Genomic DNA, 14,006 nt, shown 5'->3' with positions numbered 1-14,006 from the left:
CGTTGTCGCCGACGTCGCTCAGACCAGCCCTAGTGCTAACCGGACTTTACCAGTGGATAAAACGGACCTGTTCTGGTGTTTCTAGACATTTATGTAGTGCTAAAGCTTCGGTGCTTTTTTGGGATATTGAGTGCAAAAGTTTTTTCTTAAGTGCTATATTTATACATAAATATTACAATACAAGACAGATAACATTACATCAACTATTATTGTCAATACTTTACGCAAATGCGACAGCATATTCTGTGACAGTCTTCTAACTGCCGAAGACCGTGAAATTTTTGAAGACACGAGGAAATTAAAGTTATAAATCGATCTCCGCGTGTCAAGATCTACCTTCAGAAGACACTCTAGAAGTGTGGAGGAACTACTTACCAAGAAGCCCTCGTAAGCATGAGGGTGCTGTTGATCGTGTCTGTTCTGGCAGCAGCGAGGGGAGACATCCTGGACGGCCTGGGGGCGCTGCTGCCGCCGTTCCTCACGGAGAACTTCGAGGAGTTGATCAAGACAGCAGCAGCGACGTGTAGGTTCACTTGATTGAAATGTTATAAAATAAAAATAGCTTAGATATGCGAGTAGAATCGAAGCTTAAATTTAAAGCCACCCTGTATACTTTTTTTGAGCTGTCAAAAGATGATTCTCGCAGGGTTATTCCCATAGATCTTGTATGACAGTAGCTAGCTATGATGTCAGTTACTTTTGCCAATTCAGTCGTATTTATTTGTTTTAAAGCAAATAAAAAAATATTTTGAAGCTGATCGAAGTTAATTTGGTTATCAAAGCTTAAATAGTGTTTTTTAATAGAGTCGCAAACCGGAATTATTACGAGTATTTTACAGTGTCCATTCATGTTTCAAAACACGCATATTATTTGTTAGGACGGGTCTCGGAAAGACAGAGGTACAACAGTCACCCATAAAGTCAAGATATTTTTGAATCACGTTTAACAACTGTTTAAAAGAACTTAGTTTGCGGTCAAAGCGTACATAACAGTCAATATATTACTAAATTTAATATTATTAAGTACCACAGTTTATTACCTTTAACATAAAGGTTCGTCCACGGTACAAGGGCGGTGCACCCAAGTCTGCTCCGACCTGCGACCTTTACTGATGTATGTTAATTAATGCATTCCACGCGTGTCTTTCCGCAAGCTTGGTTCAAGTTCAATGAGAACTGCATTTTGAACAGATTGTGGCTGTAAAAATAGTTTACGGTTGTCAACGTCACTGATAATAATGGTAGACTCTACGATCTAATCTAGTGGTGCTCTCTCTGGTAGCATGTGTTGTTCTCTTTGGCTTGGCACGTCTCTTTCTTTCCCTGCCTCTCCTTTTCCCTTCAATTATTGTTCGTATCTAACTATCATGTCGAATTTAATGTCGTTTCAATGAGGGCTATCGTTTTTTTGTCTCACTAGATGGCGCACTGTTGCGTGAGGTTTTTAAGTATAGCTTTAAAAGTTTGTTATTACGGGCGTGAAAACAAAGTTTAGATTAAAATCATATTTAATACACCTTAAAACCATACCACAAAAATATCAAGCATGCCACAGTGTTGCATAGTCCCCGTTTTGTTCGAAAAAAAGGGAGGACAAAGGTTTCCGAAAGACAAAACTGTCTCAAAACGCAAACATTCATTGCCCGGAACGCATATTTGCCATAATTAATTTAAGATATTACAAAATATTCACAAATTTATTCTAATTATAAATAAACCCGCGTAGCTCACCCAAAAACTATGAGATTTGACATTTCGGAGACCTCACGCTACACTAGCGCCCCTAGTGGCGAATTCATATATATAACAGTTCGTCATGATTATTTATTTCAACAAACATAATATAGTATAAAAAGAAACGATAACAATTATATAGATTAAAACATATCTAAACCCTGTATCTCTCCTACCCGGGGCATCGTCTATACATTTTCAAACAACTTCCTTTCAAATGTATCCATACAGATATAATAAATGCGAAAGTGTGTGTTTGTATGTTTGTTCGTGTTTCACGTCGAAACGGAGCGACGGATCGATGTGATTTTTGGCATAGAGATATATAGTTTTTGGGCTTTTTATCCCGGAAAAATGCACAGTTCCTAAGGGAACAGCGCGCGATAACCGAATTCCACGCGGGCGAAGACGCGGCCAAAAGCTAGTATTATTATGTGTCGCTAAAGTCGAACTTTCCAATTGACAGACACGCCTTATCGATGTTATTGATATATGGAACGCAAGTAACAGTAGTTCATCTCGCACACTCATACAACAGCAAAACCTAGCAAAGTTGTCGTCTAATAGTCAGAGCCATATTTATAAAAAAAATAACTTTTGTTTTATGACATACAAACGATACTAGGTAGGTCCTTTTTTAAATCAAATGGCTGGCAAACGAGCATGCGGGTCACCTGAAGGTAAGTGATCACCGCCGCTCATGGACGCCTACAGCATTATTAGCGGGTGCTTTGCCGGCCTAAAATGGGCTAATGGGGAGGGAGGAGGGTGGGAAGGGGGAAGGGGAGTTGGGATCTCCCTCTCACCGTAGGAAACACAGTTGCAAAACTACTATCACGCCGGTATTCTGTGGGAGGGCCAATCAACTTTTATACCAACACTCATCTGTTAGCGACATTTTTCAAACAATTGCAGATTTTTGTGAGTAAACATGTTTTTTCTGTAATGTAATAGATGATGTACCTACAGGAATACATGCCATCCTACGTAAGTTCAACCTATTAAACCGTGAAATATCTTGTTGGAAGTTCGATTTTTTGGTAACGCCAGAGACAATTTTGGTAACGCAGGAGACGCCCAAAATGTCGGTAAAATAGTTGATTGGCCCGGGAGTGTGGTACTAACCCGGTCGAGCCGGCCCATTTTTACTGCAGCCAGCAAGTTGTTACAGTAAGGTTCTACCACATAATACTACACTTTTTATTAGCCAATGGACTCTTTATAACTGATAACCGTACTCTTTGTAGGCCGTTAACCCCCTATACGCTTAATTCCCAATTGCGACTTCAAAGTTTAATATCTCAAAAACGGCTTAAATCGGCCTAAGAACCATCGCTGGAAAACTTGCTTTCTAATAAAAAACTGCATTCAAATCGGTCCACCCGTTTAAGAGCTACGGTGACAATAGCGGTCAAACTTATAACACCCCTCTTTTACGTCGGGGGTTAAAAACAAGATGCTATAAGCAGGATATCTAAAAAGCACGATGGCGAAAGAGCGGGAAGTCTCAGAGGCGAGATACCTCAAGCTCAAATTTATGCTTCCGACCTGTAATCTGACACACTCATTGCACGTTTTATCAATGGTGATTAACTTTACGCCGCAAGAATAACAACACGTAACAAAATGTGCCGTCTCATCAAATACTACATGACAGCTGCAAACCAAATACCGTCACGAACTCGCACCGGGAGGTTACCGGATATTAAGCATCATTTACACGGTGCAAGCGTCGTACGAGTTGCTGTAGAGTATATTAGGGATTCGCCGAGTTTTCGTTTTATATTGGGGTATTCGGCCTAATGTTCAGCTAAATCACCGAATGTTCGGCAAAGTGGTACTCAAAATTTTTACTGTATTGAGCCATACATGAGTTGAGTGTTAAATGTGTTATCATTATGAGGCTTTATGGTTTTGTTGACACTGTGGCTTTATTTCCAATAACAGCAGATAAAAAAGATGGTTATTAATTAAAATCAAAATATAAGTAAGATCTTCATAAATAAAATATGTTAATATAATCGATCAGGTCTTTATTGTGAGAAATTAAGCAAGTTTTTTGTTTTCAAGAGTTAAATTAAATTGATTAAATTACAAATGAATCATATTTCTAGTTTCTACTTAGGAATCAATTATGCCGAATATTCGGCCGAATATTACAATAGGGACGGTACGATACGAACTTCGATTTCCGAATTTCGTAGTAGCCCCCCAGTTCTTCAATAGTTCATAAGACCCCTGACGCTAGAAAAGGGTGCTGTAAGTTCGACGAAAATGTCTGTCCGTCTGTTTGTGACATTGTAGCCCCATAACGACGGATGTACTTACCGATTTCATGCGGTATTTTTTACGTGAAAGCAACCCTTGTAGTTTTCTTAGCTGTTTGATAAAAATCGATTTAGTCGTATTTGAGATGTTGGATATTATCGAGAATTTTTCAAGTTTTCTAAGGTTAGGTTTGGTTAGGTTACGTCCTATTCTGAGAGAAGGACACAGGCAGGGCAGGGCAGGGGGCAGGGGGGGATTATGATGATGACGATGATGTCCTTTTTATGTTTTAACCCTCGACGCAAAAAGAAGATTATTATAATTTTGACGCCAATGTCAGTTTAATTGGGTTTCCTGGTGCTTTTTATTAGCTACCATGAGAATCGGTTCAACCGCTTTTGTGATATTGAACTACGTATTGACAATGTCGGGGGTTTACCAACGTTTCTAAGTTATTGTTCAGACACGGCGGGAATCGCGTGGTTTTGAGCGCACCGTCTTTTTTCTGAGTATTGCTGTCTGGACGCAGTCTAGTTTTTTAAGCCCAACACGCCCGCGATGGGCGTTGTTACATGGCGGTGTATGGACGCCATCACACTGAGGCACTTGTCTCACCGCCGACGATGAGCGAGAAGCGAGTAGAGCGAGTAACTAGAAACGAGTGGGCGAGCAGCGAGAAGCGAGTTTTGTTGCTCGCTGTAAGCGAGTGTTCGCGTACGACGGGCGATTACTCGCTCCACTCGACTCGCTCGTGCGGGGCGGCCGCCAAGCTGACATCACTGAGCGAGTATCTATAGCTCAGTGAGTTTTATAGCTCTTGTCGCTGCGACAAAAGATGTAAGAGCGAGTTTCGCCGACAGTGTGAACAGCCAGCGATCAACTATTAACTATACTGTCTCTTTTATCTTACTCGTTTCTCTTTTGTTCGTTTCTTGAGCGGGAAAATAGTCGATAGCCAATTGTTTCCTCGCTGGCGGTGGGACAAGTGCCTGACGGCGGGCGCGGGTCCATATACCTACCGCCATGTAAATGAGCCCGTCGCATCAGACGTCTGTCTGTGTGTTGGGCTTTAAAGACCATCTGGTGAGTCACGCGACCTTAATGTAACGAAACTCGTACCGTTTAGATGAGGCATTAGCCTCAACATGTAATTTGTGTGCACGTCTGTCTCCCTAACCGTGACATGATACACGATGAAATTACAGCCGTTTGTATGACTGTATGTGATGTTATGATTTGTTGTTTCCGTTTCATTCCCACAATAAGACTGTTTCATTAACATAATCAGAGTGTTTGTATGAAAATTAGAGTACTGCGTGTGCCCTGTTAGGTAATATGATTTAAAAAACGAACAAATGTTAACTCGCGGCTTCGCACGCGTAACCTAAATCTCTAGATCCAGCAATTGAATTGGAATTCAGGGATATCATTAAATTAACTAACTAACTAACTAATATGGCTCAGGGACCCAAAGAGGGTCTTGGCCTCCGAAACGAGAGCACGCCATCTGTCCCGATCGTGCGCAGCCTCTTGCCAGACCTGTCCTTATGTATGGCTGTGAGGCCTGGACACTAACACAAAAAGAGGAATATCAACTCCTTGTAGCGGAAAGGAAGGTCTTGCGTAAGATCCTGGGACCTGTCAAGAGAGACGACGGCACGTGGAGGATCCGTAAAAACAGAGAGATCCAGGAGCTGGTGGCTGAACCCAACATCATCGGCGTAACAAAATCACACAGACTTCGCTGGTTCGGCCACCTACTACGAATGGGAGAGGATCGGGCTGCCAAAAGAGCGTACGTGGGACGACCGGCTGGTCGCCGCCCGGTTGGGCGACCCAGGTACCGCTGGGAGGACAGTGTCCAGGCGGATCTGCGACGTCTCCAAGTCATATCATTAAATTATCAGGGCAAATTCTAAAAATTACTGAATTTAAAGGTTTTATAGGCTGACTAGCTGTTGCCCGCGACTCGCGACTAAGAATACGTTTATCGCTTCCACGCGGGAGTTTTGCAATGTTCCGGGATACAAACTATCCTATGTCCTTTCCATACCAAAATTCATCTAAATCGATTCAGTTACTTTCGTATCGCTTCAATTTGACTTGTGATCATAATTTATTAGTACCTGGGTGACCGAGCTTTGCTCGGGCTAAAACTCGATACTAAGATTCCCAGAGATAAGACCAAGCTAGATCGATTTGTCGTCCCCGAAAACCCCCACATACCAAATTTCATCGAAATCGTTGGAGCCGTTTCCGAGATTCTGATTAATATAGAATTGCTCGTTTAAGGCATCGTCCTAATAGAACGCGAATCGAGTTCCACACACCCATGGAAGCTCATGTTAGTTTCTATGGGCGGGGCGTGTATATAAAAAACACGGTCGGTATTTCCATGTCAGTATTATTCGGCCCGGTAAAGAGTGTCACCTGTCAAAACGATCGAGTCAAACGGCGCATAATTTTTTTTGTTTTGAACAACCCGTGTCGTAATTTGGCAGTAAAGAAAACTCTTTAATTTTTAGGGTTCCGGAGCCAAAATGGCAAGAACTCTTATAGTTTCGCCATGTCTGTCCGTCTGTCTGTCCGTCCGCGGCTTTGCTCAGGGACTATCAATGCTAGAAAGCTGTAATTGTATACGGATATATATGTAAGCTATGCCGACAAAATGGAAAAAAAATAAAAAAAATATATATGGTACCTCCCAATAGACGTAAAGTGGGGGTGTTTTTTTTGGGGGTGGGGTATCGTTGGATAGGTTTTTTACAACCATTAGGGGTTTCCTAAAACGATTTTTGGATTCAGTGATTTTTATGCGAAAAATTCAACTTTAAAGTGCAAATTTTCATTAAAATCGAGCGTTTGACTTTGACTATTGACTTTGTCCCCCCCCCCCCTAAAATCTAAACTGGTGGGTGGAAAATTTTGAAAAAATTCAGGATGGTAGTAAGTACATCAAACTTTCAAGGAAAACTATAACGGCTAAGTTTGCTTGAGAATTATTAGTAGTTTATGAATAAATAGCAGCCTAAGGTATAAAATATACCTAAACTTGGAAGATTCCGTATAAAATACAAAATCCTCAGAAAAATATTACTGAATTTATGCGAAATGGCTACGGAACCCTATTTTGGGCGTCTCCGACACGCTCTTTGCCGTTTTTTATAAAATTAATTGATGCTACTTAAAAATCTGATATTTTTTTCTGTTAATTAGAAATTTTCATCCATTCCCCATTAACGACAACTCGCTACTTTCATCCACTATTTGCCCAAACCTTTCGCGAAGCCGTCAGGAGGCCTGCGTGCCCACGCTCTTCCGGTTCCTAGTCCCCACAACTGTTATCTGTTCTTCGAGCAATCTGGCCCGCCCAGTGACACTTCAACTTTCATATTCTTCGAGCAATGTCGATAATAATGATTATAATAAGAAGTAAATTTATTTAAGAATATAAACTTATAGAAAATACAATCATATACCTAAGAGCTAAATAATAAATCTACTAGCTAACTTAAATAATATTTTTATATTATAAAAAAAGACCGCCTCGAATCGTTCCTGGCGCAAAGGTGCCCAACACGCTTGCGCGTTCCGCGTTGAACGGCGATAGAGCCTTTTGCATCAAGAACGACTCGGAGCGAGAGTCTAATCCCCGGTCCCGCAGCGGCGTCCTACTTCTTTAAAAAAAAAAAAAAAAAATTACTTAGCACAATATTATGGTTCTTTTGCTCACATGCAAACAATGAACATGTTTATAAATATAAAAATTGACAACTGTAGTTCTACCCGCGTTTATACATATAAACAATGTAAAGGTTCTTAATTAAATACGTTTTTACAAGCTTTTATTTAACGCCGTTCTTTAATTTATTTATTTGAATCAAATCTTGCAAATTAAATTAGTCAAAAAATTTGTCCGCTCGACTTGAAATTTGGTAAACTTATGTAAATCTGATGACAATACAATAATCTGATAGTGACAACGTGGTAGTCCGGCCAGGATCGTCTGCACGGGACGGAACTCTTCAACGGTTAATGGCATTAACTTGAAATTTGGTATGCAAATGTAGTTTGGGTGACAATAAAAGTACAGTCATCAAAAAGAACTGTCAGCAAAAAAAAACTTTTATTATAAATTTCATTTTTACAAAACACTTATCAAGTCCGTAATTAAAATGTAATTAATTCGAAGAAGTTTACTGAAACCAAGAAAACCATATTGTAGGTATAGATAATAATATTAAACGCAAACAAAAGTAAATGTCACGAAATATGAGTGGGCAACTGTAAAGTACGCAAGTAATGCCTAAATTTGTATGACCATGGGCAACTTGACCTAGGTTGGGCACGATTTGTGGTCAGGATGACTTTACAATAATGTGATGATTAAAGGTCACTCAAATAAGACGTAATAAGTACAGTCAAGGACTTTATTCATGAGTCACCGTGGAACCTTTTCACAGTAAACGTCATAGGGATATCGCATTAATTAACAAGGAAAATCGTAATGACTTTTCCTTTGAAAAGGTTCCATGGTAAATTAAAGTCCTTGACCGTACCTACTCCAGAATCATACAAAATAATATTAACACAGAATCGTGATGAATAATGCTCAGTTGGGACTATTTCGTGAAAATTTGTCTCTATTTCCGTTTTTCAAATTCCAAAAATAACTTCAAATTTGAAAAATAAATTGTTTTCTATTTTTTTTTATCCAAAAATCTCAATCGCAAATCATGGACCCATTTAAACCTATTCATCCGATTCCATGCGTTCACGCATCCTTTGGCCACATCGTTAAAACAAGTTTATCAACAATTCAGCGATGAAACAAAAGCATAAGGAAATTCAAATGTCAAGTTCAGGGCCGCGCGACGCCGGCGCCGCAGCTTGTATTGCTCAGCGGCGCATTCCGGCTGCGCGCGCGCAGGTCACTAGTTCGCAGCCGGGAATAACCTAACCAACAAAAAGTGGAAACCCCCGACCTTGTCACTTCAAAGTTTAATATCTCAGAAATGGCTGCACTGATTTTAATGAAAAACGTCTAAGGACCATCGTTAGAAAACCTTATTTCAAAAAGAAAACCGGCCAAGAGCGTGTCGGACACGCCCAAAATAGGGTTTCGTAGCCATTACGAAAAAATTAAGTAATATTTTTCTAAGGTTTTCGTATTTTGTACGGAATATTCCAAGTTTAGGTATATTTTATACTTTAGGCTGCTATTTACTCTTAAACTACTAATAATTCTCAAGAAAACTTAACCGTTATAGTTTTCCTTGTAAGTTTGGTATACTTATACTAACATCCTGATTTTTCAAATTTTTCCACCCACCGGTTTAGATTTTAAAGAGGTGGGGGGGGACGCTCGATTTTAGTGAAAATTTGCACTTTAAAGTTGAATATTTTGCACTGAATCGAAAAATCGTTTTAGCAACCCCTAATGATTTTAAAAGACCTTTCCAACGATACCCCACACTACAAGGTTGGGTGAGAAAAAAAATCACCCCCACTTTACGTGTATGGGAGGTACTCTAAAAAATGTTTTTGTATTTTTAATTGTAATACTTTGTCTGCATAGCTTACATATATATTCGTGCAAAATTACAGTTTTCTAGCATTGATAGTCCCTGAGCAAAGCCGCGGACGGACAGGCAGACAGACAGACGTGGCGAAACTATATGGGTTCTGTTTTTGCCATTTTGGCTACGGAACGAAAGTTTCCCAAAATCACTGCCAGGTGGTAAGGTGCTCAGAAGACTGGCAGCATCACCACGCTGTATGGCAATGCTTAATCTTTGTGCTAAGAAAAAGTCCTCTGGTCACCTGAAACCGTAATTAATTTGGACGACAATAATTTAAAAATATTAAAACCTCAAAGCCTTAAGGACCCATGGTCTCCACCCCAAACGGCTCAAAAATGTAGGCACTACTGATGCCTACATATTTGCGCCGTTTGAGGCATTCCGCAGAGTCTGCAGCGGCCCTGTTGGCTGTAGATGGAAGGTGGGACGGCGCGAGTGTGTCGACGCAAGTGGCGTCCCAAACCAACGGCCGTCCCATTTCCCATGGCATGAGCGTCTTGGCGTCGGGCCTCTTGCCGTCGTTTTTTTTTCTTGAGAGCTTTTAAGAACTATAACATAGTACAGTTACATATTATTGTTTTCATCACACTTGCTCGTAAACAGCGTCGAAACATGCAGGCTACCTTGGTTGCAACGCCCCAAATTCATGTGCTTGTCATGAAACCCGTGGTCGGTAAATGATCATTGCGCGTACAATTTTTTTTGTCATGAAGCCCAAGGACGGTAAATGAGTCCGTGCCCGTACTGATGGTGCTGCGCATGGTGCAGCAGCAGGACCACATGCACACGCGGCTCAGTCACATGCTGAGGGAGGGGGAGGGCGGCGCTGCCAAGAGCGCAGCCTAAGCTAACGCCAATATTTGGAAGAATTATATTTTTCTTTTAGAAATATAAATTTTACTCGCAAATGTGATGAATATTGTTTACATTACAGAACTTGTTTCAAATGAATTATTTATCACTACTTAGTGCTTATCCGCAGTTTCGCCCGCGTAAATCATTAGATCCAGCTGCTTAATTGAAATTCCAGTATTTTACTAAATTTACAAAAATTACATCGTAAACGCATAACTTACTCTATTTTTCGGACCTGTTGCATGTTAGTCATTAATCATCATAATTTTTATGTTACTTTACAATTGTTTGTTACACTAACGTGTATGTTTGTCACATAAAGCTATTTTCTCAATTATGCCGTAAGTTGAAATTATTCTTTACAATTGAAGGTGAAGTGCATTAGTTTATATCAGCGAAAAATTAATAAGTCCGCGTAGTCAGGCGCAAGCTTTTCGCGCGAATTAGCGCGCACATAGACAGTCACCAGCACCAATATCTTTAGTTAAAAAGGTGCATAAATGTTGACAAGTCGTATACAGCCAAGTCTAATGGCCGGTATCAGATATTTTGTTGGAACTCCGGACTTTTTCTTTTCTGAAATAGCTTGTGGTGTTTTCGGTGGAAAAAACACCAGCTGTTTATTTTTAATGAAAAAAGCCCAAAGCATAAGAAAAATATTGGAATAAAATTAAATTTTATAATATATTTTGAGAAAGTTTATTCTAAACAGAATTATTCACCATTTTTGAGAAAAGCTGTATATTAGTCTCGGCTGGAATAGCAATTGCTGGCTTCGTATTAGTTAAACGGACTCGCAAGCTCGTCCGTTTAATAATCATACTCAGCCAGCAATTGCCTACTTCCAGGCCACGACAATAATCTACTATTATCATGGGCATTTCGTAGTGGGTAAAATAAAAATGCCGAATGACAACTACGTGAACTAACTTGTACATACTTAATACCATTGCACATACTGGTAATAAGCTTACGTTTATTATTTATTACTTATTTTGGCATTGACTGTGTAGCTTCCATTAACCTTTAACAAAGCCTTAGCAAAGGCATGTTTTTAATTGACCTCTGCCTTGAGTTAGGTATTTATGGGCTGTTGATCACCTAAATACGTCACATACTATGAATATTTCCGACACAAATTATGACGACTTACGTCATGTCTGTAGTCATATTTTTGCATCCTATTATTGTCTTTTATTATTTTTAAGATATTAAGATGACTATAGTGATTGCTTCCCATCCAGTGACCCTCATGCTCGTTTTGCCCCTCTTATATAAAAAAAAAAGCAAAACACAATAAGAACTTTTTATAAAAAAAGTTTTAACTGCCAAAAAATCACTTTTGGTAAAAGCTCTTCACCATAAAGCTCGTAGTAAATTGTACCTTATTTCTCACAAGAATTTCGAAAAACTTACAAGTGCGAGCTGGGATTAAAACCCGCAAATCCCAGGATCCTTTGCATGAGAGGCAATAAGTCAAACCCCTTAGCCACTGATCACGGCTTTTATAACATAATCTGCCAAGTCGAGCAAAACAAAAACAAAGGCACGGCCGTACCATACTTTTCTCGAAGCCATTCAGGCTATTTTCAACATCCTAAGATAATTACAGATGTCGTGAATAATGTTTCTCCATCGTATCGTATTTTCCATCGTATTTTGTCGCCCAAGTTCGTAGTTATCTTGCTTTCTCAGCTAGCTTACTGAAGTTTACTGAAACTAATTGAGAAAGAAGATAAACAGAACTGATCCGGCAAAATATGATGGCAAAATATTATTCAATTGATCTGTACTTAATCTTAATTCCACTTATTTCTATGTTTCAGGCAAAAATCTACCTCTCGACATTCTGTTTGCTCGGACATTTACTCTAGAACTACCATTGATTGACATGGTAGAGTTCACGAAAGACGACTACAAAGTCTACCGCGTTGATCAAGCGGCGAAGATACTTAAGGAGAGCAATCCTTCTTCGTTGGTGCTCTACGTGCCAGGATGGTGGAACAGCCCAATGGACGAGTCCACCAAAACCTTAGTAGAAGCACTCCTAAAGAAGATTCCAATGGTTTTAGTTCTAGATACCAGATTATCTTTCTGTAGGGGTTACGTCTCTTCAGCATCACGAGTAAATGCTCTAGCTCATCTTTTGTACGACTTCCTAAAGAGCTTTCATAAACAAGGATACAAGATAGACACCATACAGCTGATAGGTTTTAGTCTCGGAGCGCATGTTGTTGGCATAACAGGTAAATTGGTTCAAAAAGGTCTTAACAAAAAACTTTCGAGGATAACTGCCTTAGATCCAGCTAAACCTTGCATTGCTGAATCATTTAGGTTAAGTAAAAACGATGGGAAGTTTGTACAAGTCATCCATACCAGTGCTGGAGTACTAGGCTTGGAGAATCCTTTAGGAGATCTCGATGTGTATGTGAATGGTGTGGATGTGAAGCAGCCGGAGTGTCAGGATCGAGCGATCAGTTTGGAATGTGACCACGCGCAGGCCTGGAAGTTGTTTGCTGCGTCCGTGGTCAACGGGCAATCGTTCAGAGGTCAGAAGTGCTCTAACTGGACTGATCTGACGAAAGGAAAGTGTAGGGGGAATGAGACGATGGTAGGATACGGGTGTAGCAGTAAGACTAAAGGAATGTTTTTGTACAAATCTGATGGTGAAGAGGTAAGACGGAAGAAGGATGTTGAAATGAAGGTGTTTAATCCTGTGGAGGCGCTGACTGGTCAGGTCCTGTCCTGGCTGGTCAGGTGACGAAAGTGTGAGGTTGGGAGGTTTATGCCAGATTTATTAAGTTTGTCGCCTGTGATATTAGTTTTAATATACTAATATTGTTAATGTGTTTTGTTTTATTTGTCCCTACCCTAATCCTGTATGCAATGTAAAGATCTGATCTATCATATATGACGCAGAACTGATGGCCGTTGAAACAGGTTAGATCTCGAGTGGAGATTTCGTGACGGCAATAAACGAGTGTCCGCAAACGAGTCTATCAGTTATTATGAAGTGAGTAACCTAACCAACAAACATTTGGAAAACCCCCGACATTGTCACTTCAAAGTTCAATATCTCAAAAACGGCTGAACCGATTTTGTCTAAAAAACATCGCCAGATAATCTGCTTTAAAAAAAAAGCGCATTCAAATCGGTCCACCCGTTTAAGAGCTACGGTGCCACAGACAGACGCACACACAGACGCACATAGCGGTCAAACTTATAACACCCCTCTTTTTAGAGGTAGGTCCATAGATTTGTATGGATTTACTGCGTTCCAAATCTCGAATGGGAATTTCAAATCGAAATTCCGAAACGGAATTCCTTTTTTTGAGGTTAAGCCGAGTTTAGACTTGCAAGAAAAATTGTGCAAGTTGCATTAGGTACATTCCGGCACCCGATTGACCACTACAAACTCGTTGGCTTTACGGCCTCGTAAAGTGCACGAATTTTCTTGCAAGTCTAAACTCAGCTTTAGGGTCTTTCTTGCAATTAGAGCACATTAGGCAAATCTCTGCGCAGGGGGCGATACTAGCGCAAACCATGATGACCAAAGAGTATTAGTAT

General features: G+C 40.1%; 1 protein-coding gene across 1 annotated transcript in view; it reads left to right on the top strand.

Annotated features, from left to right (window-relative positions):
- LOC141432906 (lipase member H-like) overlaps positions 1-13,284 on the top strand; it is a gene marked incomplete in the record, with an annotated part of 18,810 nt that extends 5,526 nt beyond the window's left edge. Inside the window, 2 exon segments of the mRNA XM_074094736.1 lie at positions 176-523; positions 12,266-13,284. Coding sequence (XP_073950837.1) covers positions 394-523; positions 12,266-13,200 — 1,065 coding nt within the window.
- Between the last annotated feature and the right edge of the window lie 722 nt (positions 13,285-14,006).

The sequence above is a fragment of the Choristoneura fumiferana genome, chromosome 11 (assembly GCF_025370935.1).
Source record: "Choristoneura fumiferana chromosome 11, NRCan_CFum_1, whole genome shotgun sequence".
NCBI classification, from domain to species: domain Eukaryota; kingdom Metazoa; phylum Arthropoda; class Insecta; order Lepidoptera; family Tortricidae; genus Choristoneura; species Choristoneura fumiferana.
Note: the sequence above shows the minus strand (reverse complement) of the source record. Positions and strands in the feature narration are given on the sequence as shown.